General features: G+C 31.8%; 14 protein-coding genes across 14 annotated transcripts; 8 read left to right on the top strand and 6 right to left on the bottom strand.

Annotated features, from left to right (window-relative positions):
* Positions 1 to 89: 89 nt before the first annotated feature.
* Positions 90 to 3,614, top strand: FG386_000016 (uncharacterized protein; the record flags this gene model as incomplete). Its single annotated transcript, XM_067340400.1, has 1 exon — positions 90 to 3,614. The coding sequence occupies one exon, from the start codon at positions 90 to 92 to the stop codon at positions 3,612 to 3,614; it is 3,525 nt and encodes a 1,174-aa protein (XP_067196277.1).
* A 381-nt stretch (positions 3,615 to 3,995) lies between these two features.
* Positions 3,996 to 5,969, top strand: FG386_000015 (uncharacterized protein; the record flags this gene model as incomplete). Its single annotated transcript, XM_067340399.1, has 1 exon — positions 3,996 to 5,969. The coding sequence occupies one exon, from the start codon at positions 3,996 to 3,998 to the stop codon at positions 5,967 to 5,969; it is 1,974 nt and encodes a 657-aa protein (XP_067196276.1).
* A 146-nt stretch (positions 5,970 to 6,115) lies between these two features.
* On the bottom strand, positions 6,116 to 6,559 carry FG386_000014 (uncharacterized protein; the record flags this gene model as incomplete). The annotated part of the gene is made up of 1 exon (XM_067340398.1): positions 6,116 to 6,559. One exon carries the CDS (start codon positions 6,557 to 6,559, stop codon positions 6,116 to 6,118), a length of 444 nt encoding a protein of 147 aa, XP_067196275.1.
* Positions 6,560 to 6,809: 250 nt separating this feature from the next.
* Positions 6,810 to 9,014, bottom strand: FG386_000013 (uncharacterized protein; the record flags this gene model as incomplete). Its single annotated transcript, XM_067340397.1, has 1 exon — positions 6,810 to 9,014. One exon carries the CDS (start codon positions 9,012 to 9,014, stop codon positions 6,810 to 6,812), a length of 2,205 nt encoding a protein of 734 aa, XP_067196274.1.
* A 240-nt stretch (positions 9,015 to 9,254) lies between these two features.
* On the top strand, positions 9,255 to 11,624 carry FG386_000011 (TPR repeat protein; the record flags this gene model as incomplete). Its single annotated transcript, XM_067340395.1, has 1 exon — positions 9,255 to 11,624. One exon carries the CDS (start codon positions 9,255 to 9,257, stop codon positions 11,622 to 11,624), a length of 2,370 nt encoding a protein of 789 aa, XP_067196272.1.
* Positions 11,625 to 11,697: 73 nt separating this feature from the next.
* On the bottom strand, positions 11,698 to 14,046 carry FG386_000010 (heat shock protein 90; the record flags this gene model as incomplete). The annotated part of the gene is made up of 1 exon (XM_067340394.1): positions 11,698 to 14,046. One exon carries the CDS (start codon positions 14,044 to 14,046, stop codon positions 11,698 to 11,700), a length of 2,349 nt encoding a protein of 782 aa, XP_067196271.1.
* A 251-nt stretch (positions 14,047 to 14,297) lies between these two features.
* FG386_000009 (proteasome subunit alpha type 2) lies at positions 14,298 to 15,008 on the bottom strand (the record flags this gene model as incomplete). Its single annotated transcript, XM_067340443.1, has 1 exon — positions 14,298 to 15,008. The coding sequence occupies one exon, from the start codon at positions 15,006 to 15,008 to the stop codon at positions 14,298 to 14,300; it is 711 nt and encodes a 236-aa protein (XP_067196270.1).
* A 333-nt stretch (positions 15,009 to 15,341) lies between these two features.
* FG386_000008 (DP1 DNA binding protein) lies at positions 15,342 to 16,181 on the top strand (the record flags this gene model as incomplete). Its single annotated transcript, XM_067340442.1, has 1 exon — positions 15,342 to 16,181. The coding sequence occupies one exon, from the start codon at positions 15,342 to 15,344 to the stop codon at positions 16,179 to 16,181; it is 840 nt and encodes a 279-aa protein (XP_067196269.1).
* Positions 16,182 to 16,299: 118 nt separating this feature from the next.
* On the top strand, positions 16,300 to 17,931 carry FG386_000007 (uncharacterized protein; the record flags this gene model as incomplete). The annotated part of the gene is made up of 1 exon (XM_067340441.1): positions 16,300 to 17,931. The coding sequence occupies one exon, from the start codon at positions 16,300 to 16,302 to the stop codon at positions 17,929 to 17,931; it is 1,632 nt and encodes a 543-aa protein (XP_067196268.1).
* A 197-nt stretch (positions 17,932 to 18,128) lies between these two features.
* FG386_000006 (uncharacterized protein) lies at positions 18,129 to 20,368 on the top strand (the record flags this gene model as incomplete). Its single annotated transcript, XM_067340440.1, has 2 exons — positions 18,129 to 20,228; positions 20,321 to 20,368. The coding sequence occupies 2 exons, from the start codon at positions 18,129 to 18,131 to the stop codon at positions 20,366 to 20,368; spliced, it is 2,148 nt and encodes a 715-aa protein (XP_067196267.1).
* Positions 20,369 to 20,403: 35 nt separating this feature from the next.
* On the bottom strand, positions 20,404 to 21,801 carry FG386_000005 (TRF4/5 nucletotidyl transferase; the record flags this gene model as incomplete). Its single annotated transcript, XM_067340437.1, has 1 exon — positions 20,404 to 21,801. One exon carries the CDS (start codon positions 21,799 to 21,801, stop codon positions 20,404 to 20,406), a length of 1,398 nt encoding a protein of 465 aa, XP_067196266.1.
* A 189-nt stretch (positions 21,802 to 21,990) lies between these two features.
* On the top strand, positions 21,991 to 23,355 carry FG386_000004 (homeobox-containing protein; the record flags this gene model as incomplete). The annotated part of the gene is made up of 1 exon (XM_067340426.1): positions 21,991 to 23,355. The coding sequence occupies one exon, from the start codon at positions 21,991 to 21,993 to the stop codon at positions 23,353 to 23,355; it is 1,365 nt and encodes a 454-aa protein (XP_067196265.1).
* A 65-nt stretch (positions 23,356 to 23,420) lies between these two features.
* Positions 23,421 to 24,311, bottom strand: FG386_000003 (uncharacterized protein; the record flags this gene model as incomplete). Its single annotated transcript, XM_067340415.1, has 1 exon — positions 23,421 to 24,311. The coding sequence occupies one exon, from the start codon at positions 24,309 to 24,311 to the stop codon at positions 23,421 to 23,423; it is 891 nt and encodes a 296-aa protein (XP_067196264.1).
* A 383-nt stretch (positions 24,312 to 24,694) lies between these two features.
* FG386_000002 (uncharacterized protein) lies at positions 24,695 to 26,569 on the top strand (the record flags this gene model as incomplete). Its single annotated transcript, XM_067340404.1, has 1 exon — positions 24,695 to 26,569. One exon carries the CDS (start codon positions 24,695 to 24,697, stop codon positions 26,567 to 26,569), a length of 1,875 nt encoding a protein of 624 aa, XP_067196263.1.
* Between the last annotated feature and the right edge of the window lie 24 nt (positions 26,570 to 26,593).

The raw sequence follows: 26,593 nt of genomic DNA, 5'->3' as shown, positions 1-26,593 counted from the left end.
AATGTTTTTGTTTTGAAATATTTCAGGTACTAAGAAGACAATTATAAAATAGAATCTACTTTGTTTTTTTTATTAAAAAATATATTCAAATGAATTCTGATTATAAGAACAATGAAATTCAACAAGAAGACTCTTGGGCACTAGTTGGAACTTATTTTAGAGAAAGAGGTCTAGTTAGCCAACAACTGGAAAGTTTTAATGACTTCACCATATTTAAACTGCAAGAAATAGTTGATGAACACCCACCTATAATAATCAGACCTCAGCCACAATATAGGCCTAATGAGCAAGTAGATTCTAAAATAAGTTATGTCATTAAATTTGGACAACTGTCACTCAGTAGGCCATCCGTAGAAGAAAGGGAAGGCGTTGCAAGAGGTTTGTGGCCAAATGAAGCACGACTAAGAAACTTAACATATTCTAGTCCAGTTTTTGTAGATGCTGAACAAAAAGTATATAGAACAGAAGATGATGGAACTGAAACTTTAGTGCACGAAACAACTTATACAAGATTACCACTTGCAAAAATCCCCATAATGCTCAGATCAGAATACTGCTGGACTCATAAAATTAGTGAAAGAGAACTTCAGAGTGCGGGAGAATGTGTTTATGATCAAGGAGGATATTTCATTATTAATGGAATGGAAAAGGTTTTGGTTGGACAGGAGAGAATGGCAAACAATTTTGTATATCTTTTCCAAAAACGCCAGCCTTCTAAATATTCCTGGATTGCCGAAATCAGAAGTAATAGAGAAGGAATGCAGGCAACTTCTGGCTTCTCAGTAAAATTAAGGGGAGGCTCAAATGGAAGGCAAGGACAAATTGTCGCATCAATTCCATATATCAGAACAGATATACCTATTGCTATCTTGTTTAGAGCATTGGGAATCTCATCAGATAAAGAAATAATTTCCAGATGTGTATATGATTTTAGTGATACACAAATGTTAGCATTAATAAAACCTTCTCTTATTGAAACATTTGAATTTTCTACACAAGATATTTGCCTAGATTTTATTGGTAAAAGAGGGCCTACCGTTGGTGCTGCAAAGGAAAAACGTATACAATATGCACGTGAACTTTTTGAGAAGGAACTCCTTCCACATGTAGGTGTCACTTCTGGTGATGAATCACGCAAGGCATATTTTATTGGTTATATGGTTCATAAGCTATGTTTAGGTGCTCTTGGTAGAGTCCCTGAAGATGATCGTGATCACTTCGGCAAGAAGCGTTTAGACTTAGCTGGTCCATTAGTTGCAGCATCATTTGGCCAGTGTTTCAGGAAGATGATGAAGGATGTACGCAGACTTCTTCAAAGAAACATCGATAATGGAAAAGAATTTGATTTAGTTGGTGTTATTAGATCTGCTTCTTATATAACCCAAACAATACAGTATCAATTCGCTACAGGTAATTGGGGAAAAGATAAAGATGGAAAAATTATTAGAACAGGCGTATCTCAAGTTTTAAGCCGTTTGACCTTCACTTCTGCCCTTTCCTACTTACGTCGTCTAAATACTCCTCTTGGACGTGAGGGTAAATTTGCAAAGCCACGTCAGTTACACAATACACATTGGGGTATGATTTGTCCTGCGGAAACTCCAGAGGGTCATTCAGTAGGACTCGTTAAAAATCTAGCGTTAATGTGCGAAATATCAGTAGGCTACAGACCTTTTGCAATAAGAACATTTTTAGATGAATGGGGTATGGATTCAATTGATGAAATTCCAGCAGAAGGTATAAAGAGAAAAATAAAGGTATTTCTTAATGGTAATTGGATTGGCTGTTTTGACGATTCAGAAGACACAATATCAAATTTAAGAATGATTAGAAGAAGTGGGGAAATTCCATATGAAACTTCCATAGTTCTAGATGTAATCAACAGAGAAGTTAAGATATTTACGGATTCGGGTAGGTCTATGAGACCTCTTTATATAGTTGGAGAAGATGGTGAACTTAAAATAAAAAAATATCATATCAACTCACTCTTGTCAACAGAAAATACATTTTATTATGATAGAACGAAAAGTAATGATATTAAAGAGTACAGCTGGAAAGATTTAGTCAATTCGGGAATAATAGAATATCTAGATTGCGAAGAGGAAGAGTCATCCATGATTGCAATGTTTATTAATGATTTGAGGACTGCACGAGGATATTGTAGCACATATACTCATTGTGAAATCCACCCTTCTCTAATTTTAGGTATTTGTGCGAGCATTATTCCATTCCCTGATCATAACCAGAGTCCCAGAAATGTATATCAAAGTGCTATGGGTAAGCAGGCTATGGGAGTTTACACTAGTAATTATAACGTTAGAATGGACACATTGGGATATGTACTTTATTATCCTCAAAAACCATTAGTGACTACTAGAGCAATGACATATATGAGATTTCGTGAATTACCTGCTGGAATTAATTGTATTGTTGGTATTATGTGCTACTCTGGATATAACCAAGAGGACAGTTTGATAATGAATCAATCTTCTATTGATAGGGGACTATTTAGATCTGTTTTCTACAGAACATATGTTTCAGAAGAGAAGCAAATTGGTAGTAATTTAATTGAATTTTTTGAACTCCCAAACCCAGAGGAAGTAGGTGGTCTCAAGTTTGGAAATTACGGTAATTTGGATACAGATGGTTTGATAGAACCTGGTAATAGAGTTTTGGGTGATGATATTATTATCGGGAAGGTTGGTCCCATAAATCCCGAGGATAAGGATTTACGTATCCAGAAACTCACAAAAAGAGATTGCTCAGTTAGCATCAGAACATCCGAGCATGGAGTAGTGGACGATGTTTTGCTTAGTACAAATAGCAAAGGTGTTAAATTTGTAAAAGTTAAAGTTAGGACTGTGAGAATACCACATGTTGGAGATAAATTTGCTTCTAGACATGGACAAAAGGGAACAATAGGGATAACATATAGGATGGAAGATATGCCATTTACTCAAGATGGAATTACACCAGATATCATTATGAACCCCCACGCTATTCCCTCACGTATGACAATTGGTCACTTAATCGAGTGTCTTCTTGGAAAGGCGTGCGCTATTCAAGGTTTAGAAGGTGATGCAACTCCATTTACAAAAGTGACTGTTGAGGAAATTTCTGCACGACTACATAACTCCGGTTTTCAAAAAAATGGAAATGAAGTTATGTACAATGGTCATACAGGGAAAAGGTTGGAATCAAGAATATTCATTGGTCCAACATATTACCAAAGACTAAAACATATGGTTGACGATAAAATTCATGCTAGAGCAAGAGGTGCAGTAACAATGTTAACGAGGCAACCAAGAGAAGGTCGTGCTAAGGAAGGTGGGCTAAGATTTGGGGAAATGGAGCGTGACTGTATGATTTCACACGGTGCAGCAAAAATGCTCAAAGAGAGACTTTTTGATCAGTGTGATGCATATCGTGTTCATATATGTGACTTATGTGGTCTTATTTGTATTGCAGACTTAGGAAAACAATACTTTGAGTGTAAAGCATGTAATAATAAATCACATATAAGTCAAATTTGTCTACCATACGCATGTAAACTTCTTCTTCAAGAACTAATGGCCATGTCAATATATCCTAGAATACACTTACAAACAGCATAAATTATTTAATAAAATAATCTAAAGAAAATCTAATATTCTAATTAGGGCTTAAATAATTTTCGATAAGATTCTTTACAAAAGCTTTTTATTTACAACACGAGTCTTACTCTGATTCAATTTCAAAGCATAAATTAGATCAGCTAAGTAGAATAATTTAATGTTTGGAGACTGAAGTGTGTGTTTTGTCTGCAAAATGAAATATTTGAATGTTTACTTATCTCATACTTTTGATATGAACTTTCTTTGAATGCTACTTCAGTATTTATTAATTTTTTTTATTAAAAAAAGTGCTTAGACAAATTGTACCTAAAAAAGCCGCTATACGAAAATATACAAATACATATTTATTTCGGTTTAAATGTTAACTGTAGCCTAGGTGAAATGGTGAATTCAATAGAGGATGTAGGAATTTTGGAAGATATTTTAGGTGATGTAGAATTTCCTGAAGTTCAAGTGAAAAAGGGAAAACTATCTATTCAAGGAATAAGAAAATATTCGGATCAAACAATTTATAAAATATACAAATTAATCAAACGTTCTTCTATAAAAATAACTGAATCATTTATATATGAAATTAGTGGACCATATAGAAAACAACTGATAATTCCTTATTGTAATGGTATTAAAGCAAGTTCACTAAATTACTTATTTTTTAATTCTCCTAACCTAGAAGTAATAGACTTGAGTAACTGTTACCAGGTCAATAACAGAGTTGTAAAATGCATAATTTCCAATTGTAATAAACTCAAAAAATTAAACATTTCAGGCTGCAGGTTGGTTACAGATTCTGCATTTAAAACTGAGTTATTTTCCCCTGTTAAATCCTCGCTATGCAACTTAAAGTCGTTGATTATTGAAAATTGTTGCCAGATAATTGACTTGCATAACATAATTAAGCACTCTGGTGGTTTGGAAGTACTAAACATTTCTTCATGCCGAAATATAACAATAGGAACGCTGGAAGATATCATTCAATGTTGTGTTAATTTAAAAGAACTTGATATTTCGTCTTGCGATGGAATAAGTGATAAGAATTGTGAGTTTAATTGCAATGTAAATACGAGCATTGAAAAATTAACAATTTCAAGGTCAAAGTTATCCTCTAAAACTTTAGAGAAAATTGCTTCTTCATTTTTGAAGTTGAAGTTCCTGGATTTGAAGTTTAATATTAATATGAATGATGAAGTTTTCAAATCTATTACCTTAAATTTAAAGGATTTAGAAACTTTAAAACTTAAAAATTGTGCAAACATTTCAGACAAGTCGTTTTATTACTTGAATAATAAGCTCGAGAAACTTCAACACCTTGACGTCTCTTGGTGTCCATTATTAACATCAATAACAATTAAATACCTGGCACTTAGATATTCAGATAGTAATATATGCAAACTAAAGACTCTCAAACTAAGTCAAAGCACTAATTTGGGAATGAGTTTTAATACGCACAATCGTACATTTGAGAGTTCAAATAGAAGCAAGATACCGAAGCTGGAGTTAAGTGATGATGAGGCATTTGTCGATAATTCCAATGATAAAAAGTCCTTATCTCAACATGATAGAAATGAGAGTCCTGATTTTTTCTCAGAAGATATAATTGATAATAAAGTTTTAAATTTAATTCAGGACTTAGAGATCGAAACTAGACTAGTTGGTGGTGGGCTAACACCATTATCTATGTGCTGTATTATTAAAAGTAATTCCGATTCTCTAATTGAACTTGAATTAGATGGTCTGAAGAACATTATAACAAGTGATTTAATTTATTATATTGGAATTCATTGTGTATACTTAAAAAATTTGTCCATTAGTATTTATGAATCAAGTGACTTATTCATGGATTCTTTTAAGAAAGTTTGCACAAATTGCAAACATTTAGAAAGGATTTCTCTTGATATTTCCCAAATTAAATCAAGTGAACATCAAAATTTAATTTTAAAATGTTTGGTTGGAGATGATTGTCTCTTGAATCTAAAAGAGCTGATTTTGACGTCAAATTCAGGACTAGGTTTCTCAAATGATTGTTTTGATATCATATCTCGTGGAAAATTTAAACCTTATAAACTTATTATAAATAATTTGCAGAATGTTTCTGGAAAATATTTTACAGATAATGAAGTCAAGATAAAAGGTTTATTTTCTAATGTAACTGAGTTATCTTTTTCAGTAAATGATTCAATAGATGACAAGGATATAGCTTTTCTATTAAATAACATGAAAAACATCTCATCACTTGAAATTATTAATTTTAATGGTTTATCGCAGAATTTTCCTAAATTTGTTTGGGAGAATTATCCAAAGATTAAGCATTTGAATATAAACGACAAAATAAACAAAGTGTTTTTAGAGAGGTTTTAAGAAAACACATTATTTTTAATAGAAAATAGCCTCCAATTGTTTTTTTTCTTAGCATTAAATATATTATCATTTTTCTTCACACAACTTTTTAATATTACGTAATCTTTGTCGTAACATTGCAGCAACCCTGTATACTAAAGTAAGTTTTAAGTTGTTTCAACATTTTTTAAAACGATTCTGCTTACCTTTTCATGTTTACTTTTTGAAATAGCCTCAACTTTTTGAAATGGGATTTTACCCCCTCTCAATCCTTTGAACTTCTTTGTCACGGAAAAAAAGACGCTTTTATTTTCAATAAATTTTTTTTTTTTTGAAAATTTGTAGTCTTTATTTTTCATTGAACTGACTTCTATTGTAAATGAATCACATATCCCCTTTTTTTCTGAGTCTCTTATTTTTATTTCACTGGTATTTGAATTTTCTTGGTCTATTCTCTCTTGCACTCCAAATGGCAACAATAACTTTGCTTTTCCCAAATTATCAAGGGCATTGGTATTTTCGGGAAACTTAACCAAGTTTAAGTTTTTAATTGCCAATGATGCATCGAAATTTGAACTTAACAAATCAATTTCACTGTAGAAAGTTTTCATGAACAATGGTTTCTAAACCGCAAATAAAGGGGGAATAAGACAAAAAAAATGTCAAACAAATCTTTAAACACAAAAATGACAATATGAAATATAAAACTAATATTATAATATATACTAATGTTTTGTTAAATCTAAAAACTGGACATAATGTAGATATACTGTAAAAATAAAATATAAATAATTCATTTCCAGGAAATATTCAGAATATTTTACATCAAAGGTCAATAAAGTTTACCCATGGCAAAACGGGTTAAAGCTTTAGTTTTTTCCAACTTTTTGCAGCATCTATCAGTCCAGAAGGTACACTGCTTCTGAATCCCTTATTTTTCTTATCAGTTATTTCTGTAACTTCTGAATTTAATAAATAAGAAATTTCGTAATTTTCCTCATTGAAAATATAATGTTCTTCATTTGAAGTTTTATCTACTATTATATCTGGAGTAAGCTTTTTAATTATTTTGATCCACTTTTCACAATTATTTGTGTAGCCTGTTTTATTAAGTTTCTCTTCTAGCGAAAGCCAATACTTCAAAATAAGCATTCTTCTATATTCCATTGAATTTTGTTTATAGGAATTTAATATTCCAAGAATAAATTCTCTATTGTATTCTATTTCATTCAACTTGTAAACAATAAAAGTTGAATAGTCCATCACAACTTGATGATGTTGTGTTTTTTCTAAAAGACGTCTGTAAATGTTATCTGTTGCTTCATAGTTACCTTTCTCTATCATAATTTCGATGTAATATTCCCAGATTTTCTCAGGAGAGTCAAGCTCTGGCATAGAAATTCCTGCCTCTGCAATCCCTATGAATCTTTTTATTTCACCAAGTTGATATTCAAACTTCATATATTTTTTCCATGTATCAGCAGAAACAGGATTGTATTCTACGTATTTTGTAAATAGCAACCTACAACGATCAAAATTTCCAAGCTTAAGTTCAAAATTAATATAATAATCAAATAATCTGGGACATGGAATCCTACCTAGACCAGCACCTAAAATTTTTCTTGCAGAAGGCAAATTACAGTTTCTTATTTGGTTTCCAGAAAAGAAAATAAAAACCTCTGACAAAATTTGAGAGTCTTCTTCACTAAAGCTTGAATTAATTGATTTAATATTACTATTTTTGGATTCACATTTTTTGTCCTTTTTATTTATTTCCTTAAAGTTATCAATTTTATTTATAAGTGATCTTAGAGTTTTGTCAATAATTGCGCTTGAACTGTTTATATTGGTTTCAAAATAACATAAATAAAGGAAGCAAGAGTAAATATATTTCTCAAATTCTATAATATTGTCAGTTGGAGGTGAGACCTTGGAAAAGTCATCAAATACTTTTCTAACATCTTCAGGCTTTAAATATTGAAACGCAAATATAGAAAAATCAAACCACTTATCAAAATCGACTGGATTAAGAAACAAGTTATCTCTATATTGATTTATTTTATTTGATTTCCACTCGTCAGTATCATCAATCCTTTGCTTTTTTTCTAATTTATAAACATTGAATAATTTTTCCTTTAAAAACTGTCTATCTTGTGCCTCAGTAAGTAGTATTCCTTGATTATAAATATCTATTGCTTCGTCAAGTTTTTTCTGATTAACAAAAACTTCCGCAAAGAACACAAAAATTTTCGGGTCAATTTGAGTATCTGAAGATTTAAAAAAACAAATAATTTGATCAAATACACTTCTTAATGAGGCTATATTATATTTCAATTCAAATTTGGCCAAGAAAAGGTAAGCTTCTTGCGTTGGATGTGAGGAAATTAAATCATTCAGAATGCCCCTTGCAAGTTCTATCTCTCCACATTCTTCCTCAAACTTGCAATATTTAAGGTAGATATTTTTGTCAGGCTTCCACTTTATCCAACTGTTAAAAATATGTCTAACGTTAATATAATTCTTTAGAATTTGTTCCATTTGAACGTACTTAATCCAAAATTCATCAACCATCGGTAACAGTTTTGTAACTCTTTCATATAAATTTCTAGCATTGTTTATGTTCCCATTGATAATTTCCATATTTATATATTCCCTCCAGATTCTATTATGTTCATAGTTGATGTTTAGAGCTCTTTCAAAAATTGATCTTGAATTGTTTAAATTATTTTGTAGGGCTTCCCATTTTGCATAAGAGAGGTATAAACTAATTTTCCAGCGTTTTTTCCTGATAATATCTTCAAATTCCTTCCTCCTGCGAATTCTGTACTCATCCAATTCATCGGAATCTCTAAATTCATGGAATTCATTTCTCTCATCACGAGAATTCTGTAATTTCTTATTTTCTGCATATCCTGAGTATGTTTCCTTTAGTATCTGTTCAACTGTAATTTGTACCGGAGCGAATGTTTTGTCCTTTACATTATTGAATCCGTCCTGTAAATCTCTTGAATATACATGGTTACGCCTATGGTAAGTTGATATATAATCCTTAATATTAGTATTCATTTTTAATTAAAAAATTATTTTTTAATTAATATCATTCACTTCTTTTTATTGGCAAGTTTTGTCAATTGTTACATTTTTTTTGTAGCAAAATAAAATATTGGCGCATTACCTATCCATCTGTGGGGGTTTGCCTTTAACAATGATTTTTTTTTTGTGCCATTTACATGAATTATTGTAAAATTTCAAGTCATATAATAAATAATCATTAAAAAAGTTACTTATTTAAAAAGTATTTTTCTGATGAATTATGATTTATTGTCAATATTATCTTTCCTCGATAAATGGCAGTTGTATGACCACACGAGGTTTTGGGGAGAGGTTATTAGTAAACTACTAGATACGAAAAAGGCAAAGATACAAGTTTCTAAATTATTCATTAAAGATATTAACTTACAAGAAGCATTGAATTACTTAACTAATTCAGAAGATAAATTGGATGGTATAAATCAGGATGTAAATAATTTAAGTGATATAGATTTATATGGTGAATATTTGAAAATCAAATATTATATGAAGATGTGTAAGATAGAAGAGGCAGAAAACATTATTTTAAAGATATGCTCAAAATCATTGGTAGACTTAGCTAATAGTTGTACTATTTCTCCTTCTATTTCCCCAAAGTCCTGGAAAGGAACCCCAGTTATTAATGAAAATAAAAAGACCCTTTCATCCTTATTTTCAACTATTTGTGCAAATCCGACAATGTTAATAAAATGCATACATACTGGTGAATTAAAAATCCCAGGAAATTCTGCAGGGTTGTATTTATGGGGCAATGTTTTGGAGGAACTGGATATGAAAGTTGCTGCTCTTTATTGCTACGCAATTTCACTTGATTGGAATCCTATCCTTTGGAAGTCTTTTGAAAGGCTAATTAGTCTTTCATGTCAATTTCCTCATGAGCTTGTTAGAATATGTTGTTGTTTGAACAACTGGGGAGAAAAACACCAAGAATATATTGGTTCAAGCAACGACAATCTAGTTCTCTCTACGCTTTATAAGAACGAGTCCGATTCTTGGCAAATAAAAAGTATTCAAGAAGGAAATATATTAATTACTGTTACAGGAAAATCAGACAGTGAGGAGCTATATGTATTGGATGTTTCAGATTTCTTTTATAATTATAGTGACTCAACACAAAAAAGGCAAAGACAAAGAAACTTCGCATTCAATAAATGGCTAGAGTCAAATAATGATGTTCATAGCTTTGGACCAAGCTGGCCATATAATATGGATTTTGAATCGTTTAAATTAAGCAAAACCACATCTCTCAACAAACAAGCTTTAGGTTCTTTAGATCTTTGTTTTTCGGGGTTTCATAATAGCAGCGAAAAATTTTTGACAAATGATTCAACCAGAAATTCATTGTTCTTCATGCTACATATTTTATCTAAGTTAACATACCAAGTTGAATGGTATCTTTGTCAGAGTTTTCTTAAGATGTTAGAAGACATTCCCTGTAATATTTCGACTATTGGCTATGTAATTGAATTACAAGTAAAAACATTATTTGAATCCAATCAATGGCAGGAATGTTTGAATGTGTGTAGTAGCATCAATTATGAAACAAATTATAATCTTTGGATTAATTGCTTGGATTTACATAGTTCTTGTCTTTGGCAACTTTCTAAAAGTATTGATCTAATAAACCTTTCGAATCTAGTACTTAAGATAGTAGACAAAAACACCCCACAACTTTGGATTGTAATTGGCAATTGCTTCTCATTACATAAGGAATACGAGAACTCAATTAAGTGTTTTAAGAGGGCAATCCAACATAATCCAAGGTACGTTTACGCATATACACTTATAGGTCATGAACTTTCCATTATAGAGAAATACGATGAAGCAATACAGATGTATCAAAAGGCACTTAAAATAGACCCAAGATGCCACAGAGCTCACTGGGGAATTGGATATGTTTGGTTCAAAAGAGAAGAGTACAATCAAGCAAAAACACACTTCTCCATTGCTCTCAAAGTAGTCCCTAATAATTCAACGTTGATCCACTATTTGGGGCTCTGTTACCTTACAACACACGACTTTCTCTCTGCATACAATACATTTCAAAAGGGTATCTTAAAAGATCAAAGAAACCCTTGGTTGAAATACCACGCAGGAATAGTTCTTTTGGAACTAGAAAGGTACGAAGATGCTCTAACAATGCTCACAGCTGCTCACCGCCTTGCATCAAACGAACCAAACATTCACTTATATCTTGGTAAGACTTATTCGCAACTTTCCAGGAAGGATAAGTCTTTGAGACACCTAAATATTGCGTTTGATCTTACAAAAGATATAAACGAAAAACAAATAATACTTAATATGATGAAAGAACTCGAAAGCGGCCCCATTGGCGAAGGTAAATTTAGGTGCAGTGAAACAGATAGAGTTATTCGCGATTCGAAAAATGGGGTAAGCAGTCTCTCTGGAAACAAAACGCTATCATCATTTAGGAACCACCACTATTTCCCCATAAGGAACGACCCACCAAATCCATTTATCCAGCATCAGTCTCATCAGGAGCAAAATCTGCCTCACAGTGCCCCTTCACCCATCGTGTCTGGCGCCCATTCCTTTCTATTAACGCTTATGCCCGGAAACAGCTAGGATCATTAACACAGAATCCCAAAAACAGTCAGAAGTGAAAAGAATATTGAAAGCAACTAGGTTCTAAAAAAAACTAAAGCTCATCCTTTTCTTTGTAATCTTTCTCATCCTCCTCATCATCAAACTTTTTTTCTTCGTCTTTCACATCTGCTTCTTCCACCTCTGGTGGGAGTTCAACTGGGCTTACTGCATTTTCTGCGTCTATTCCAGAATTTTTTAGCATTATTTCAAGCACGGAGGAAGTAAATTCATTAGGGTTCTCTAGATCAAAACCAGATGCAACCGTTGAAAGTTGGATTATCATGCGAGCGAGAGCCTTTGCCTGAACTTTGTCCTCTGTGATCAACGTGTTTAATTTCTTAATAAGGGCGTGATCTGGATTGATTTCCATGTGCTTATTCTTGTAGTCGGGTCTCCCTGCAAAAGTCTGCGCTTTTTGAATTTTTTGCATATATGCAGATTGTCCCCAAGGGCCAGATGTTATTACAGCTGGGTCGTTAACCAGACGCTTTGAGACCTCTACCTTAGAAAACTCGCCGGGGAATTCACTTTTAATGAATTTTAAGAGGGAATCATAAAACTTAGTCAACCGCCTGTGTAAATTTTTCTCATCTTCAGTCTCTTCAAGAGGTCGAACATCACCCTTTTCAATACTGGTAAATTTAAATCCATCTATTTCTGGGATTCTGGATAAGCAAGGTTCATCAACACCTTCTGTTAAAAATAGAACCTCCACGTCATATTTCAAAAATATTGATAGAAGTGGGTTCTTAAGTAGCGAAGATGCTGATTCACCGGAAATATAAAAAACACTTTTTTGTTCAGGTTTCATTCTCGCGATATATTCCGAAAGGAATATTGGCTTTTCAATAGATTTGGATGTATAAAACTTCAGCAATTTTATTATCTTCGAACGATTGGAATCATCTTCATAACAACCCAACTTCAAATTCTTATGGAACATGTCATAAAATTTGTTATAAACATCCAACGAATTATCCTTTGACTTTTCTTCTTCTGACTTATCTAAATTCTCCTTCTCTGCATTAATTTGTTCAGTTTGCATTTGCTTGAACATTTCAAGAACTTTTCTGACAATCTTTTTGCTTATAACTCTAATGATTCTGCTCTGTTGAACGTGCTCCCTTGCAACATTCAAGCTAATATCATCACTATCAACAACACCCCTGATAAAGTTCAAATACTTTGGAAGTAGGTCCTCAATCTTGTCAGTTATCAGCACTCTTCTTACATAGAATTTTATATTCCCTGTTTTTCCCATATAGGTGTCAAACATATCAAATGGTGCATGTGATGGAATAAAAAGAAGTGCTTTGAACTCAATCTCACCCTCTGCAGAGAAATGGAGATATTTCATTGGATCTGAATAATCGTGAGAAATGCTTCTATAAAATCCAAAGTATTCCTCTTTAGTAATTTCCTCTTTTGGTCTCAACCATATAGCCTTGTCAACATTTATAAGCTCCCATCTACCCTTCTTGGTTTCATTATCCCCAGATTCACCACCTTCAGATTTTTTTGGAGATTCGTCTGGATTGTAAATGTATATTGGAAAGTTAATAAACTGAGAATATTTTAGCACAAGATCCTTGAGTTTAGAAAAATTCATAAATTCAGTTGCATCCTCCTTTAATGAGAGTCTAATCAAAGTACCTCTCTTTAAAGTATTTCCTCTTGGGTCGAGACTTATTCTAAATGAAGAATCTGCAGTAGACTCCCAGACATATTGTTTATCATCATTATTTTTTGAAATAACAGTAACGCTATCGGCAACAAGATAAGAAGCATAAAAACCAACCCCAAATTGACCTATGAGATTTAGGTCACCACCCTTCGCCAATGACTCCAAAAAATTTGCTGTACCAGATTTCGCAACAGTACCAAGGTTTGTAACCAATTCGTGATGCGTCATACCGATACCTGTATCTTTAATAGTTAAAGTGCGCTTCTCAGAGTCATAGGAAATACGTATTTCTAATTCTGTTTGATCACCCAAAAAACCATCATCAGTAACTGAGATGAATCTGACCTTCTCCAAGGCATCCGCAGAATTTGAAAGTAATTCTCTGAGAAACACATCCTTCTGAGAATACAAGGAATTAATAATGATGTCCATAAGTCGCGAGACTTCAGCTTGAAATTCATAACTCTCACTAGTCGACCTAATTTTCAACTCATCCTCACTAGATAGTTCAATTTGAGGAGGTGGTGTATTCTCATCTAGAACTGGATCATCACTAAAACCTGCACCCATTCCTCCAAAAGAGCTAGGGTCAAATCCATCTGGTGAGAAGTTATTTGGATCGAACGTAGTTCCTTGATCAACACCAGTGAACTCATCGCATAAAGATAACCCAAATATTGAAAGAATAGAAAGAATAAGAATTGTATACAGATTCATATTTGCACAATCGAGATAAATAAATTTACTTGAAAGTAATTCAATTCCTTTTTCTATAAAATGAAGGTCGCGTAAAATGGGGGGTACGCAAAATAAATTCCGGCGTCTCCAAAGAAAAAAAAAAGGATCCCCACATTAATAATTAAAATGAATTTCTCAACTTGTTTGTAATGAGTTCTGTCATAGTTAATAAGTTTGACGCTGATTTGTATTTGGAACAGCTGTTAAATGTGAGCAAAGTAGTTAGAAATCTATTCAACCTCTCCTAAGTAGTCTTTTATTTCTTGCGAGGAAAGTCTGGAGAATTCCCGACTTTCATCTATTATCCCTATTTCCACGTTGTTTTCATCCATTGCGCCCTCAAAACATTCCTTTAATGTAAGTAGTGCAGTATGAACTGCATCTTCAATTTCCATCTCTGTGTTATATCTTTTTTCCAGAAATGATTTTGCATTTTGCATGTCCTTTCCTATCGCAGATGCCTTCCACCCAAAATAGGCACCTGAAGGGTCTATTTGGAATAGTTGTGGTCCTCTGGCTCCATCAAAACCAGCAACAAGAAGTGATACTCCAAATGGGCGGACTCCACCTGATTGAGTAAACTCCTGCATTACAGTTGCAACCTCCCTTACTAATTCACCGACGGGAATTTCCTCTCTGTACGTATTGAAGTACACCTGCGCAACCTTTCTCGCCTTCTTCAATATTACTCTAAAATCAGCAGGCATACCTGCAAAGCAACAGCCGATTCCCTTTGTGATGAGTTCAATCTTTCTTATAAAAGATTCCTCTATTAGTGAATTTGATATCTTCTTTTCTGTTGCAATAACAACCCCATTTCTTGCCTTTATTCCTAACGCTGGACGGCCCTGATTGTTTACTGCATTAAGTGCATATTCAATCTGAACAAGCTTTCCAGATGGACTAAATGTCGTGAGTGAGAAAGAGTAGTCTGACTCCATAACAAACGTTAAAATTCACCTGTTTCTGAAACACTTTCCCCAATAATTAAGTATAAGAGGGGACATTTTGGCGGCAAATATGTATTTTAAAAATTGGGTTAAAACAAATATTAGATGGCAACTTTTTATGCTAACGACATATTTAAAGACTTTTATGTGTCAAGTACCTTATTTTCGTCTTAATTTTGTCTGTACTCTATTTTTATTTTCTTGAATTTTTTTGTCACACAGTTATCTCTCTTTTGGCTCTTAAAGATAGCTATTTACCGCGAAACTATCTAAATATAAAATAAAAAGGATTTTTTTAATTAGTTGAAATTTTATAAAATTCACATGGAATATTCTAGAGATACTGTATATAGAAATTTAAACACTGTTTCAGAGACTCTTTCTCCTGAAGATGTCTGTAACCAGGGATATACCTTTGAAATGTTGACTACAGAGACTGACTCTGTGCATTCTGGTCAATATTGTACTGACATGAGGAACACACCCGTGCCATGCTTTACAATGAATGGAGGGCATTCTGCAAAAGGAACTTTAAAACAAGTTGCGGTAAGAATTTGTACTCTCTTAAAAGTATGGAGGATTTCTACTCAGACTGAAATTGCTGATAATCTAATTATGGAATGTCTTGGTCCAGTTGATTCAATGCGTGCAGTGAACGATCCGGTATACCAGAAAAATCGTGAGTCTAGCGAAAAAAGCATCAGAAGAAGGGTTTATGATGCAATAAATGTATTAATTTCTGCAAGAATCATTGACAAAAGTAACAAGAATATTATTTGGAAAGGTATATCTAGTGTAAATCACATTCTCTCAGATACATCTCCACCATGTGATAATTTACCACTAATACAGCAAACTATCCGTGAGAAGTTAGCAGAGTATGAAAGACTACAATATCTATATTTTTCTTTGAAAACGATAGTCGACCACAATTCCAGTTCAAGCATGAGAAATAGTGTACAAAGCACTCCTCTTCCATGTTGCCTTATAATTGCTAATTCAAAAGACTCTAACATTTCTTGTATTTATAGAAACAACAAATCAGAGGTTGCTATTCAGGTAAATAGTATTGTCGACTTTCTCGATCAATATGAACTAATAAATAGAGTTGCGGCGAGTGTAAGGTTGTCAGAGTTAGGAAGTAGTGTTATTAACCAAATATAAACTTTAAATAAACATAGTTTTCTTTTTGAAAAGTTGTTTTTTGTTTACCCTCGATAATTCCGCTAAAATACCTAATCCGCTAAAATATTTTTTTATACTTTTCTTCATCTTGTCTTAAATGAACGGTCTCTTAAAGTTTTTTTCGAAAGAAGTGAAGGAAGATCCATACAATAAAACCAAAGAGAATAATAATGCTTTGTTAAATGAAGATACATATGACAAAAACGAGGATTTGAAAAATAAATATGTATGGTATCCACCTACCCCACAAGGAAAACTTATTGATGGCGTTAGGAGTTATGTGCCGAATCTTTGTTCTGATCTTAGAAAGGGTAACCTTGGAAGAATCGGAATAATTGGTGGTTCTAAAGAATACTCTGGAGCCCCATATTTTGCAGGAATTTCCTCACTGAAGATTGGAGCAGACCTATGCCACATTTTTTGTACTCCAGAAGCAGCAACTCCAATTAAATGTTATTCACCTGAATTAATTGTACATCCACTGCTTCCATCTTCAGAATTTGCCTTTGACAATGAAATTTGTTCCAGATCAATAGAATCTATTAGGCCTTGGCTTTCCAAACTAGATGTAATAGTTATTGGTTGTGGTCTTGGAAGAGAGAAAGCTATTATGTTTGTCTTATCAGAGTTAATCAAAGTATGTCGTTCGCTTGCTATTCCTATTATTATTGATGCTGACGGGTTGTTTTTAGTTTCAAAACAACCAGATTTAATTAATGGATATAAGAATTGCATTCTCACTCCAAATATTACAGAATTTACCAGACTTGAAAACAACATAAAATTAACGTCAGAAGATAACAATTATTCTGAAGTAAATGAAGATAATTATGTTTATGATAAAGCAGGACGCTTAGAAAAACCATATATCCAAGTACAAAATGAAATCGATGAAGTAACCCAGAACATGGATACAATGATAAACGTTCCTAGAGTTCTACCATTTGGAACAAAAAAAACTGTACATGCAGAATTAAAGTCTCCATCTGAAAGAACTCCAAAGACTGAGTGGCCATCAATAAACGACAATACTAAATTACAATTTCATGACAATGGGGAGGAAATAAATTTATTCTTTGAAGGTGAAAGTTCTCAAGAAAAAAGTAATCCTGACTTGGAAATCATAAATGAGAACAATACATTAATATCAAATCCATTAAAGATGTGCCTTTATGAACACGTCATAAATGATAACTGTATAGTAACATTTAACAGAAAAAATCAAGGCATTAAAAAGTCTCCGTTTAATTGCTCTGGAGAATCGTTTTTATTGACTGCTGACAGAGTTTTCAACTTATCTAAAAAACTTGGTAACGTATGCATTGTTCTAAAAGATAAAATCGATATAATCAGTAATGGAAATGAAGTTGCAATTTGCAACATCACGGGAACGTTTAAGAGATCATGTGGTCAGGGAGACATTCTCTCTGGTGCAATTTCTACATTATTTAATTGGGGAATTAAGTACTCAAATAAAGATTCTAAAACAGACAGGAATATAATTTATCCAGATATGGTCTCAGCCTATGGGGCATGTTTGCTTGTAAGATTGTCTGCACACATTTCATACAAGAAAAAATTTAGAAGCATTGTTGCTAGTGATTTGTTGGATAGTTTACCTTATGTCTTTAATTCCATTTTTGAAGTAAGTCATTGTTCTTCTGATGAAGAGCATGATACAATCCTCGTTTTCAACGATCCATCTTCACCAAATAGAAAGATCTATTAATTAATATTCCTTTTTAAAGTTAATTATTCAAGGCTTATAAAATATCTTATTTCTTTTAACTGTGATAAAAACTTCACTTTTAATTATTTCCATATACTCAATGTAAGTGACATGTATTTTTTTTTTTTTTTTATTTTGACCACATAATTTTTTCTCCGGTCTGAGAACTAAAAATTATTTGCATTTTTTCTTATAAAATGAAAAATAAAAAAAATGTCGGTTACATAAGAATTATAAATGAAAATAATAACATATGTGATTTAGAGATAAAATACGTAGTATCTAAATGTTTGACTGGTTCAGTTAATAGTTTAATATGTTCTACTAATGATAAAGGAAGTGGGAAAACAAACTTCATATATGGTAGCAAGTATTGTGACAATTTAGTTTCTAACAATGAGAAGTTTAATGATGAAAATAGGAGATGCCTTGTTGAAAAATTAGTATCAAATCTGTTTATTGAGTCAAATAAAATTAAATGTCGCTTTATAAGAAGAAACATTATTTTTTTATCTAAATTTAGATGTTCTTTTTTAATGATAAAAGCAGATAAAGAGGAAAGCAATGACTTAGAAACTGTTTATGACGCATTTCAAGGTTTATATAATCCAATTAACTGTAATATTAGCGAAGACTATAACTACTTCGAATTTCTCCAAGTTGACATTCAGGAACCAATTCAATTACTTAACTTAATTACTATTGCAAGAAAGCTTCAGTTTGAAAGAAATTTTGTAGAAAGTACTAAATTTCATTCATTATTAATTATTAACATTGAATCAATTTTGTTAAATAAAGAACTAGATAAACTCAAGACGCTAAATAAAGTATCTAGTCAAATTTTTATTATTGATTTTATTTTAACTGATGAAGAAATTATCAAACTTCATCATAACGAACTCGATGAAAAGAGAATAAGTAAGGAGCTATTAATAAAGTTCTTAAAAAACTTGATTAGTTTAAGGTCAAAAAATTCATTACTTTTATTTTCTATACTAACAAATGGCATAATAAACGAGACATTTATTACGATAATATTTTCAAGATTTAATAATATAAACATTATTTTGAATAAATCAGAGTTTTTTTTTGACGATTTTATTATAATAAATAAACCTAAACTTAATAACTTTACACTTCAAGTATTTGATAATCATTCACTAAGCTCTTTAGTCGAAAAATTGCATTCCTACACTTTACTTTTGAATAAAATACATTTGGAATTTGGTATTGAGTATATTATTAACTCCTTAAAGAATGGAAATACAGAGTTTACAAATATTTTTGAAGAGTTTGCTTCAATTATTTACAATTTGAGCGGAAATATATTTGACTTTTATGAAATAGCTAGTTTTATCAACAACCTTCATATTTTACTTGACTCAGTTAAACCGGAACAGTATTATAAAAAGGAGAATATCGCAATCAACTTTACAGAAATTTCATATCATATTAATTCTTGGTTCAAAGGAACAAATACAAATTATAAAGAAAATGATAAAGTGCACGACCCTTTGAGTAAAAGTGAATATTATAGTGTTGAACGCTCCTCACAAGCTGTCAAACATGTTGAACAGTGTGAAAAAGATATTGATTCAGTTAACAGTATTAACCTCAAACCAAATAATTTTGAAGATAGGATAGAAGAGTCTTTAACTAAAAGAAAAGATGGGCTAGATAATATTTTATTGGGAGAAGTTAAAGGTCATTGTCAATCTACACAGAATTTGAATAGATCAAAAAGTTGTATTAATATATCTATGAATTACAATTTACCAACCAAGGTTTCGGTTTCAGCATTTTCAAAAATATTAATTGCCGTAAACACCGCAAGAAGACGTGTGAGAGAATACAGAAAAAAACAACAGAACCAAAATATAAGAAATATTTATTTAAATGATGATGAACAAAAAGAAAACTTTTTTTGGAAAACATCATACAAGTCTCCGAGCATTTCTGCTGAAAGTATTTTTTTGAAAGAAAGCACACTTCCCGTTGATCCAATAACAGAAATAGAGTCTTGCAATGAATCAAAACTCCTGAAGAAGGAAACCAAGGATGTAGAAGTTCAAGCAGATATTACAATTCCCAATCCAAGTGAGAGAAATGAACTCGTAACAGTAAGGTGTATCCAGATAGATAAAAATAGTGATAAAAATGTTGTGACCTCATATAATTGTGCAGATGTGTCGAACAATGAAAACAAAAACAATATTCCTAATATGGAACATCCAAAGAATATAATTGAACAAACAAAAACAAGAAATATGTCAACAGAAAACTCTAGCACGAAAAATGTAAATATTAGGTATTACCCAGTGGCAAACTTCGGTTCTAATAATGTTCAGTTTTTAGCACATAATAATATGAGTCACTTATTTCTTTCAAGCCAAAGAGTGGGATATCCGATCATTCCTCAAAGTCACAGTTATTATAACTGGAATATATTTCCTAGCTTCACAAAAAAATAGATTAACCGTTCATACTGTCTATTTCATGTTTTACTTGTTTTATTATTTCCTTTGAAATAAAAGGTGGTGATCTGGGTGCTGAAATAGGTTCATGAGATTCGTTTAATGGTTTTATTCTGCACTGAAAAAGTTCATCATCAATAGATATTATTGAAGAGAGAATACTAAAATTCTCTGGATTTCCTGAAATATGAATATTCTTAGATAGACGTATTTTGTTGAACCTTCTTTTAGCCTCCACTAAATCAATAAATGCAAGTCTAAACGATTCTTTAATTTCACTGTATTTAAATGCACCTTTTCCCATGTCAATAAAAGGAGGTAATGGGGATTCCAGAAATAAAGCCGCACTAGGGTCAGATTTATGAAAGTATTCACCTTTTTCCCTTAAGCGTATCCCAGTGTTATTGTAATTAAAAATAATACCGAATAACTCCAGAAAATCAAATAAAAGGTGTCCTAAGGTCGTTGACCTGTACAAAGTAAGTGAGTAAGAAGATGAATGTTGCTGTAAAAATGACAAGACGAGACCAAATTGTGAGTATGAACCCAGACCACCTAAATAAGTTTCGTCAAGTCCCCTTTGATGTAACATCAACTTTATTATGAGTAAAAGTGGCCTCAAATGACCAAATTTTTCAAGACATTCCGCAATATGCTTTGTTGTATCGATAGAGCTTTCTTGACTCAAAGAGACATCAACTGAAATACATGCTTCAGAATCTACATATTTTATTATGGGAACTTTTGCAGTCAATATTAACTCTATTCCCGTACACAACTTTAGATCCTTTAACACTTTGGCAAGCTCTCTTAGCCTTCTCTTTGGATCACCTGAAACGTTTAAAATACAAACATCAATGTCTCCACTTGGCAACGAAAGGCCAGTATAGTAACTTCCAAACAGCTGAACTTTGGATTCTGGCCATAAGGAATGTGATATTACTATGATTCTGGCAAGTGTTCTAGCTCTTAAAAGATTTTCATTTTCAGTGAGCTCCAACCACCTCACAAGCTGAACTATTTCATTATTTAAGTGAATAAAAAAAATGTCTATATTTGAGACGTAATTAATATAGCTCGGAATGGTCTCCCATGGTAATTTCATCATTTCAATCTTTTCTTTACCTTCTTTAGTAACAATAAATGTACATGCTTCTTTTTGAAATTTTATCTTTTCTCTAGGAACTGAACATGATTTCTTGTTTCTTTTTCTTTTCAGTGAGTTTATGTTTATGTATTCAAAAGTATCTACCATCTTTGATGTTTCTGGCTTCTTTCTGGATTGAATTGCCAGCCTAAGAGAATTATTCAATTCCAAAGACCTTCTGACTCTTTCTTCCTCATCAAGAAGGTACTGATCTGGCCCATCAAGCTCAATCTTATTTTGCTCAGACATTTTTTTTCTTGTTTTATTTACTCTACTTTACGAACCAACAATTAAATTTAATTCTCGAACTGTTGGCGGTATATTTCATTTGATGTTTAATTTTGGAAATAAAAATCAAGAAAAATTTATGTAAATATAAATTGTTGTTTTTTTATTGCCTAAACATGGATTATTAAATGGTATACTGACTGAATTGAAATGCCAAATAGTAACGATACGAAGTGTTTAAATGGTTCAAGTAATAATGATGTTAAATTAGAATCCAGTTCTTTGAGACATAAGGACTTTGATTCTAATTATTATCTTGATGAAGAAAGTGGATGGTCTATCATCAATAGCTCAAATTCAATATACAATATACATAATGATGTTTACTACAGCAGTTCTCTATCTAAGATGTTTATAATCGATACTGATGGGTTAAAATTAAATGAAATGAATACAAATTCCGAGTTGAATGAGTTTTCCGACAAAAGAACTGTATTTGGTGAAATTGAGAATAATTTCAAGATTAACATAATATTGGATAGGAATATTCATGCAGGAACTGCTGTAATTCCTAATCCCACAAGAGATACAAATTTGTGTGAAGATAGACATATTACCCAAATACAATTTCCGAATATTTTTTTTAACTCTAAAGTAAATATGATTTTTTCTTTTGCTGGGGTGTTTGATGGGCACGCAGGTTGTAATTGCTCTAAGTATGTTCAGCAAGTATTATTAAATAACATGCTCGCTTTTTACTGTCATAGTTTGAATCGTTTAAATAAAAATGATACTTCTATTATTGACTTATATAGGCAATATAGTTTTAGTGGAAGTGATAAAAATATTAATTCTAACGAAATTAAATCATTATGTATGGGCATCATTCAAAGTTTTGAACAAACTAACAACAATTTTTTGTCTATTGCTAAAAAGAAAGGATTTAACGATGGCACAACTGCATTGATTTGCGTTATTTTTGGTCCAGATCCTGTTGATGAAAATTTGAAGCTTGTTGTTGGTAATTGCGGAGATTCTGTGTTGATTCTCGGGTACAGAAACAAGGACAATACAATATCTGCTAGGAAGTTAACCAAAGAGCACAGACCAAACGACAAAAAAGAAAGAGAAAGGATTGAACGCGCAGGAGGTCGAGTCGAATTTTGTAATGGAACTTGGAGAATAATCGTGAAGAAGCAACAAAGGATTTCGTTCGAGGAAAATACAAAATATATAGGTTTAAGTACATCTAGGAGTATTGGTGACCTTTATTTAAAGGAACCTATTTTAATTTGCACTTCTGAACCTGAAGTCACTGTGTATAATATCGACATTGAGAACGATCTTTTTTTAATCCTAGCTACTGACGGGGTTGCGGACTTTATTAGTGAGGAAGAATTTGCCAGTATAGTTGGAAGTATGTTGAACCTTACTCCAACAGAGGTGGCGTGTGAACTTACAAGGGTAGCAGAAAAAAAGGGAAGTATGGATGACAAGACGGCAACTGTAATATTCTTCGGATGGTCAATTCAGGATCAATGGAGTTGCTTAGAACCTAATTCAGAATCAACATAAAAATTTATTCAATTTTTAAGTTAAAGATAAGATTGTTTTTTTTATATATCTTAAGTATGTATATGTTAAATTGAGTTGGCGAGTTTTCTCGTTATTTCAGTGTGAAAAATGTCAACTTTATCTAGAGTAGCCTTAAGGCCTTCGCAAATTTGACAACGCAGTTCCCATTCCATCTCTAAAAGTTTAAACAATCTATCGTCATTTTTCTTCTTTATAGGTTCATTTGTAATAAGTATATTTTGTATTATCTTTCTCTTTTCCCTTGCACTTGAAATATCTCTAATAACCTTGTCATAGCTGGAGCATAAATCCAAGTACCGTTCTTTTAATGAATTTTTAGATCCATCTACGGTCTTTTGTGAGTTAAACCGTTCTGAGTCCATACACTGATTTAAATTTACATCTTCGTCTCTGTTTCCTTCATTGTAATGAGTTTTCGTATAGGTAATTGAATTTTCCTCATTACGTATTCCAATAAAATTATTTGTAATGTTTTTTGGACTTATTGTTGTAGGAACAGGAGGATTAATACCCAACAATGAACAGTCTAGTCTCTTTAATGTTTCATGGTCAAATATCTCACGATTCTTCCAAATATTAAAGCATCTCCTTGCTTTTGCCATATATTCAGTATAGTATAAGTTTATTTGACTGAAAATATTTAATAATGCTTCAGACACAAAGTGAGCTTGAGGCTTTGATTTTTGTGCAAAATCGTTAAGTATATAAACAAGTGGAATTAAATGTTCCGGTGGTGCTCTACAACTATATTCTTCAATAACTCTCATGTAAAGTTGTAGTATCACGGGATTATCCCTGACATCAATTATTGATTCAGACAAAGAACATATTATATCCTGTTGTGTATTTATGTTTTGCAATCTCAAAGAGAATTCTTGTATTTTCACCTCAAAGTCCTCAGTATTAAAACCATTATTTGTGAGAGAAAACTTCATGATCTAGTACTTTCCTTGGACAATTAACTTTCGCGCGACAAATATTCTTCTATAACGAGTATCATTACAATTTTTATTTTATAGTTAAAAAATAATGTTATTTAATCAAAATAGCTTCACCATTTAAAGTTACTTTTAGAAATTGTTTAATTATTCAAAGCTTATAATAAACTTTGAACAAATCAGAAACCATATTTCCAAAAAATTGGCTATATACAACGAAATACTCTTCATACCTAATATAATACTGAAAATGTTAATATCTTTCTCAATGTGTATTACCCTTCATTATTTTAATGTTCATATACTAATAGAATAATTTTTATATATTAATTCATAATCTTCATTTTCGAGGTTTAAATATTCACAATTTATAGTCAAAAATGCCCATTGTTATAAATCCAGAAATTTTTTATGTAGGACTATTTTTTGATGAGGAAAACATTAATAATGCATTTTACAATCTAATAGACAATGTGGATGAAGTAAAAAATGATGTATGTTTATTAATGAAGATGTTGGATCTAATTCAAATTATTGGATTTGACTTTATCTACGTACCAGCTTTATATTATAACATAAAATCCAATAAATTCAGAGCAAATAATTTTGAACATAGATTTTTAAATCACTACGAAATAAAAGAATCTTACTGGAATACAGGGGTTATTGGCACTATTCCTTCAAAACTAACACTTACCACTCCTAAATTAAGAAGCATATTGGAATGGTGTGCTTATATTGGTTATCACGCAATTCTAATATCTATAAAGCAGGTATCAGTTGAGATTGCTTCAGAAATACTATGTTTCATTGAACAAAATACTTCAGGGATACAAGTATGGTTTGAACTATTTTTTAGCAAATCCACTGTTGGTCAACAATGGGAAATTTGGCAATTCATTCATGAAATTTTAAATAATGGCTCATCTATAAGCAAATTTGGGATTGTATTGAATATCAGTGATGATTTGGAAGAATCAGATATAAGTTCATTATTTTGTTTCATCGGTGAGCCAATTAAATGTTTAATTGTCAATCAAAAAACGATAAAATTTTCTAACAAAACATATAAAAATGCTGTTTTATTTAAATTTATTGAACAACTACTCAGAACAAAAGTGCCTATTTCAGTAGAATTTACCAATTCTTCAATTAACACTGATATTAATACCTATAAAGACATTTATAATTTAATTCAAGATTATTTGTATACGTTAGCTCCACTTACACAACAACAAAAGTATGAATATAATTATTTTGATATTCTTCAGATTCCCCTGCAACCATTATCTGAAGATCTTAGAAGTATTTACTATGAGACATTCGAAGCTGATTCTGTTAAATACAAAAAATATATGTATGCAATCCAACAATGTTTATATGAGAATTCTAAAAGATTTAAAGACATTAAAATATTAATTGTTGGTGCGGGAAGAGGAGGACTTGTGGACTGTTCAATAATCGCACTTAAAAAATTGTCTATCAATCATGCGAAAATTGTTTGTATTGAGAAGAATAGAAATGCAGTAATAACTCTTAATGCACGTAAAAATTTTGAAAAAGACAATAGTTGGAAAAAAGTGGAAATAATTCATTCCGACATAAGGGATAGAACGTTTGGGCAGAAATTCAATGTAATAATTTCTGAATTATTGGGTTCATTTGGTGATAATGAATTAGCACCTGAATGTCTTTATTCAGCTCAAAAATTCCTTGAAGATGGTGGTATTATGATTCCTCAGAGCTATACATCATTCATAGAGCCTATTTCATGTAGAAAAATATGGAACAATGTCTTGAAATTAAAGAGAGATTATCCCATGGAAACCACATATGTCTCAAAGTTGAAGTCCAATTCTTTTATTTCTATTGAGGGTTCAAAAAAAGTATTTACATTTAATCATCCGCTGAAGAAAATACCACTAGTTAACGATAACTCTTTGTTTTGTAAACTTGACTTTGTCTCTAAAATGGACTCGACTTTACATGGTTTCAAAGGATACTTTGAATGTAATCTTTACAAAGACATAGGGTTTTCCACTTCCAGAGACAATTTTACGGATGGTTTGATTAGTTGGTTTGATTTTTATTTTCCAATTAATACTCCTATTAAGGTAAAAAAAGGGGATAAAATAGAATTTGGGATTTGGAGAAAGTCAACTAAACATAAAGTGTGGTATGAATGGCTGGTGACAAGTCCTTCAGTAGTTCAAATTCATAATTCAAATGGAAGGGGATATCATATGAATATGTAGTATAAAATTATTAAACCTATTTCA

This window comes from Cryptosporidium ryanae (assembly GCF_009792415.1).
Source record: "Cryptosporidium ryanae isolate 45019 chromosome Unknown contig_1, whole genome shotgun sequence".
Taxonomy (NCBI): domain Eukaryota; phylum Apicomplexa; class Conoidasida; order Eucoccidiorida; family Cryptosporidiidae; genus Cryptosporidium; species Cryptosporidium ryanae.
This window is presented reverse-complemented; position numbering and strand designations above follow the sequence as displayed.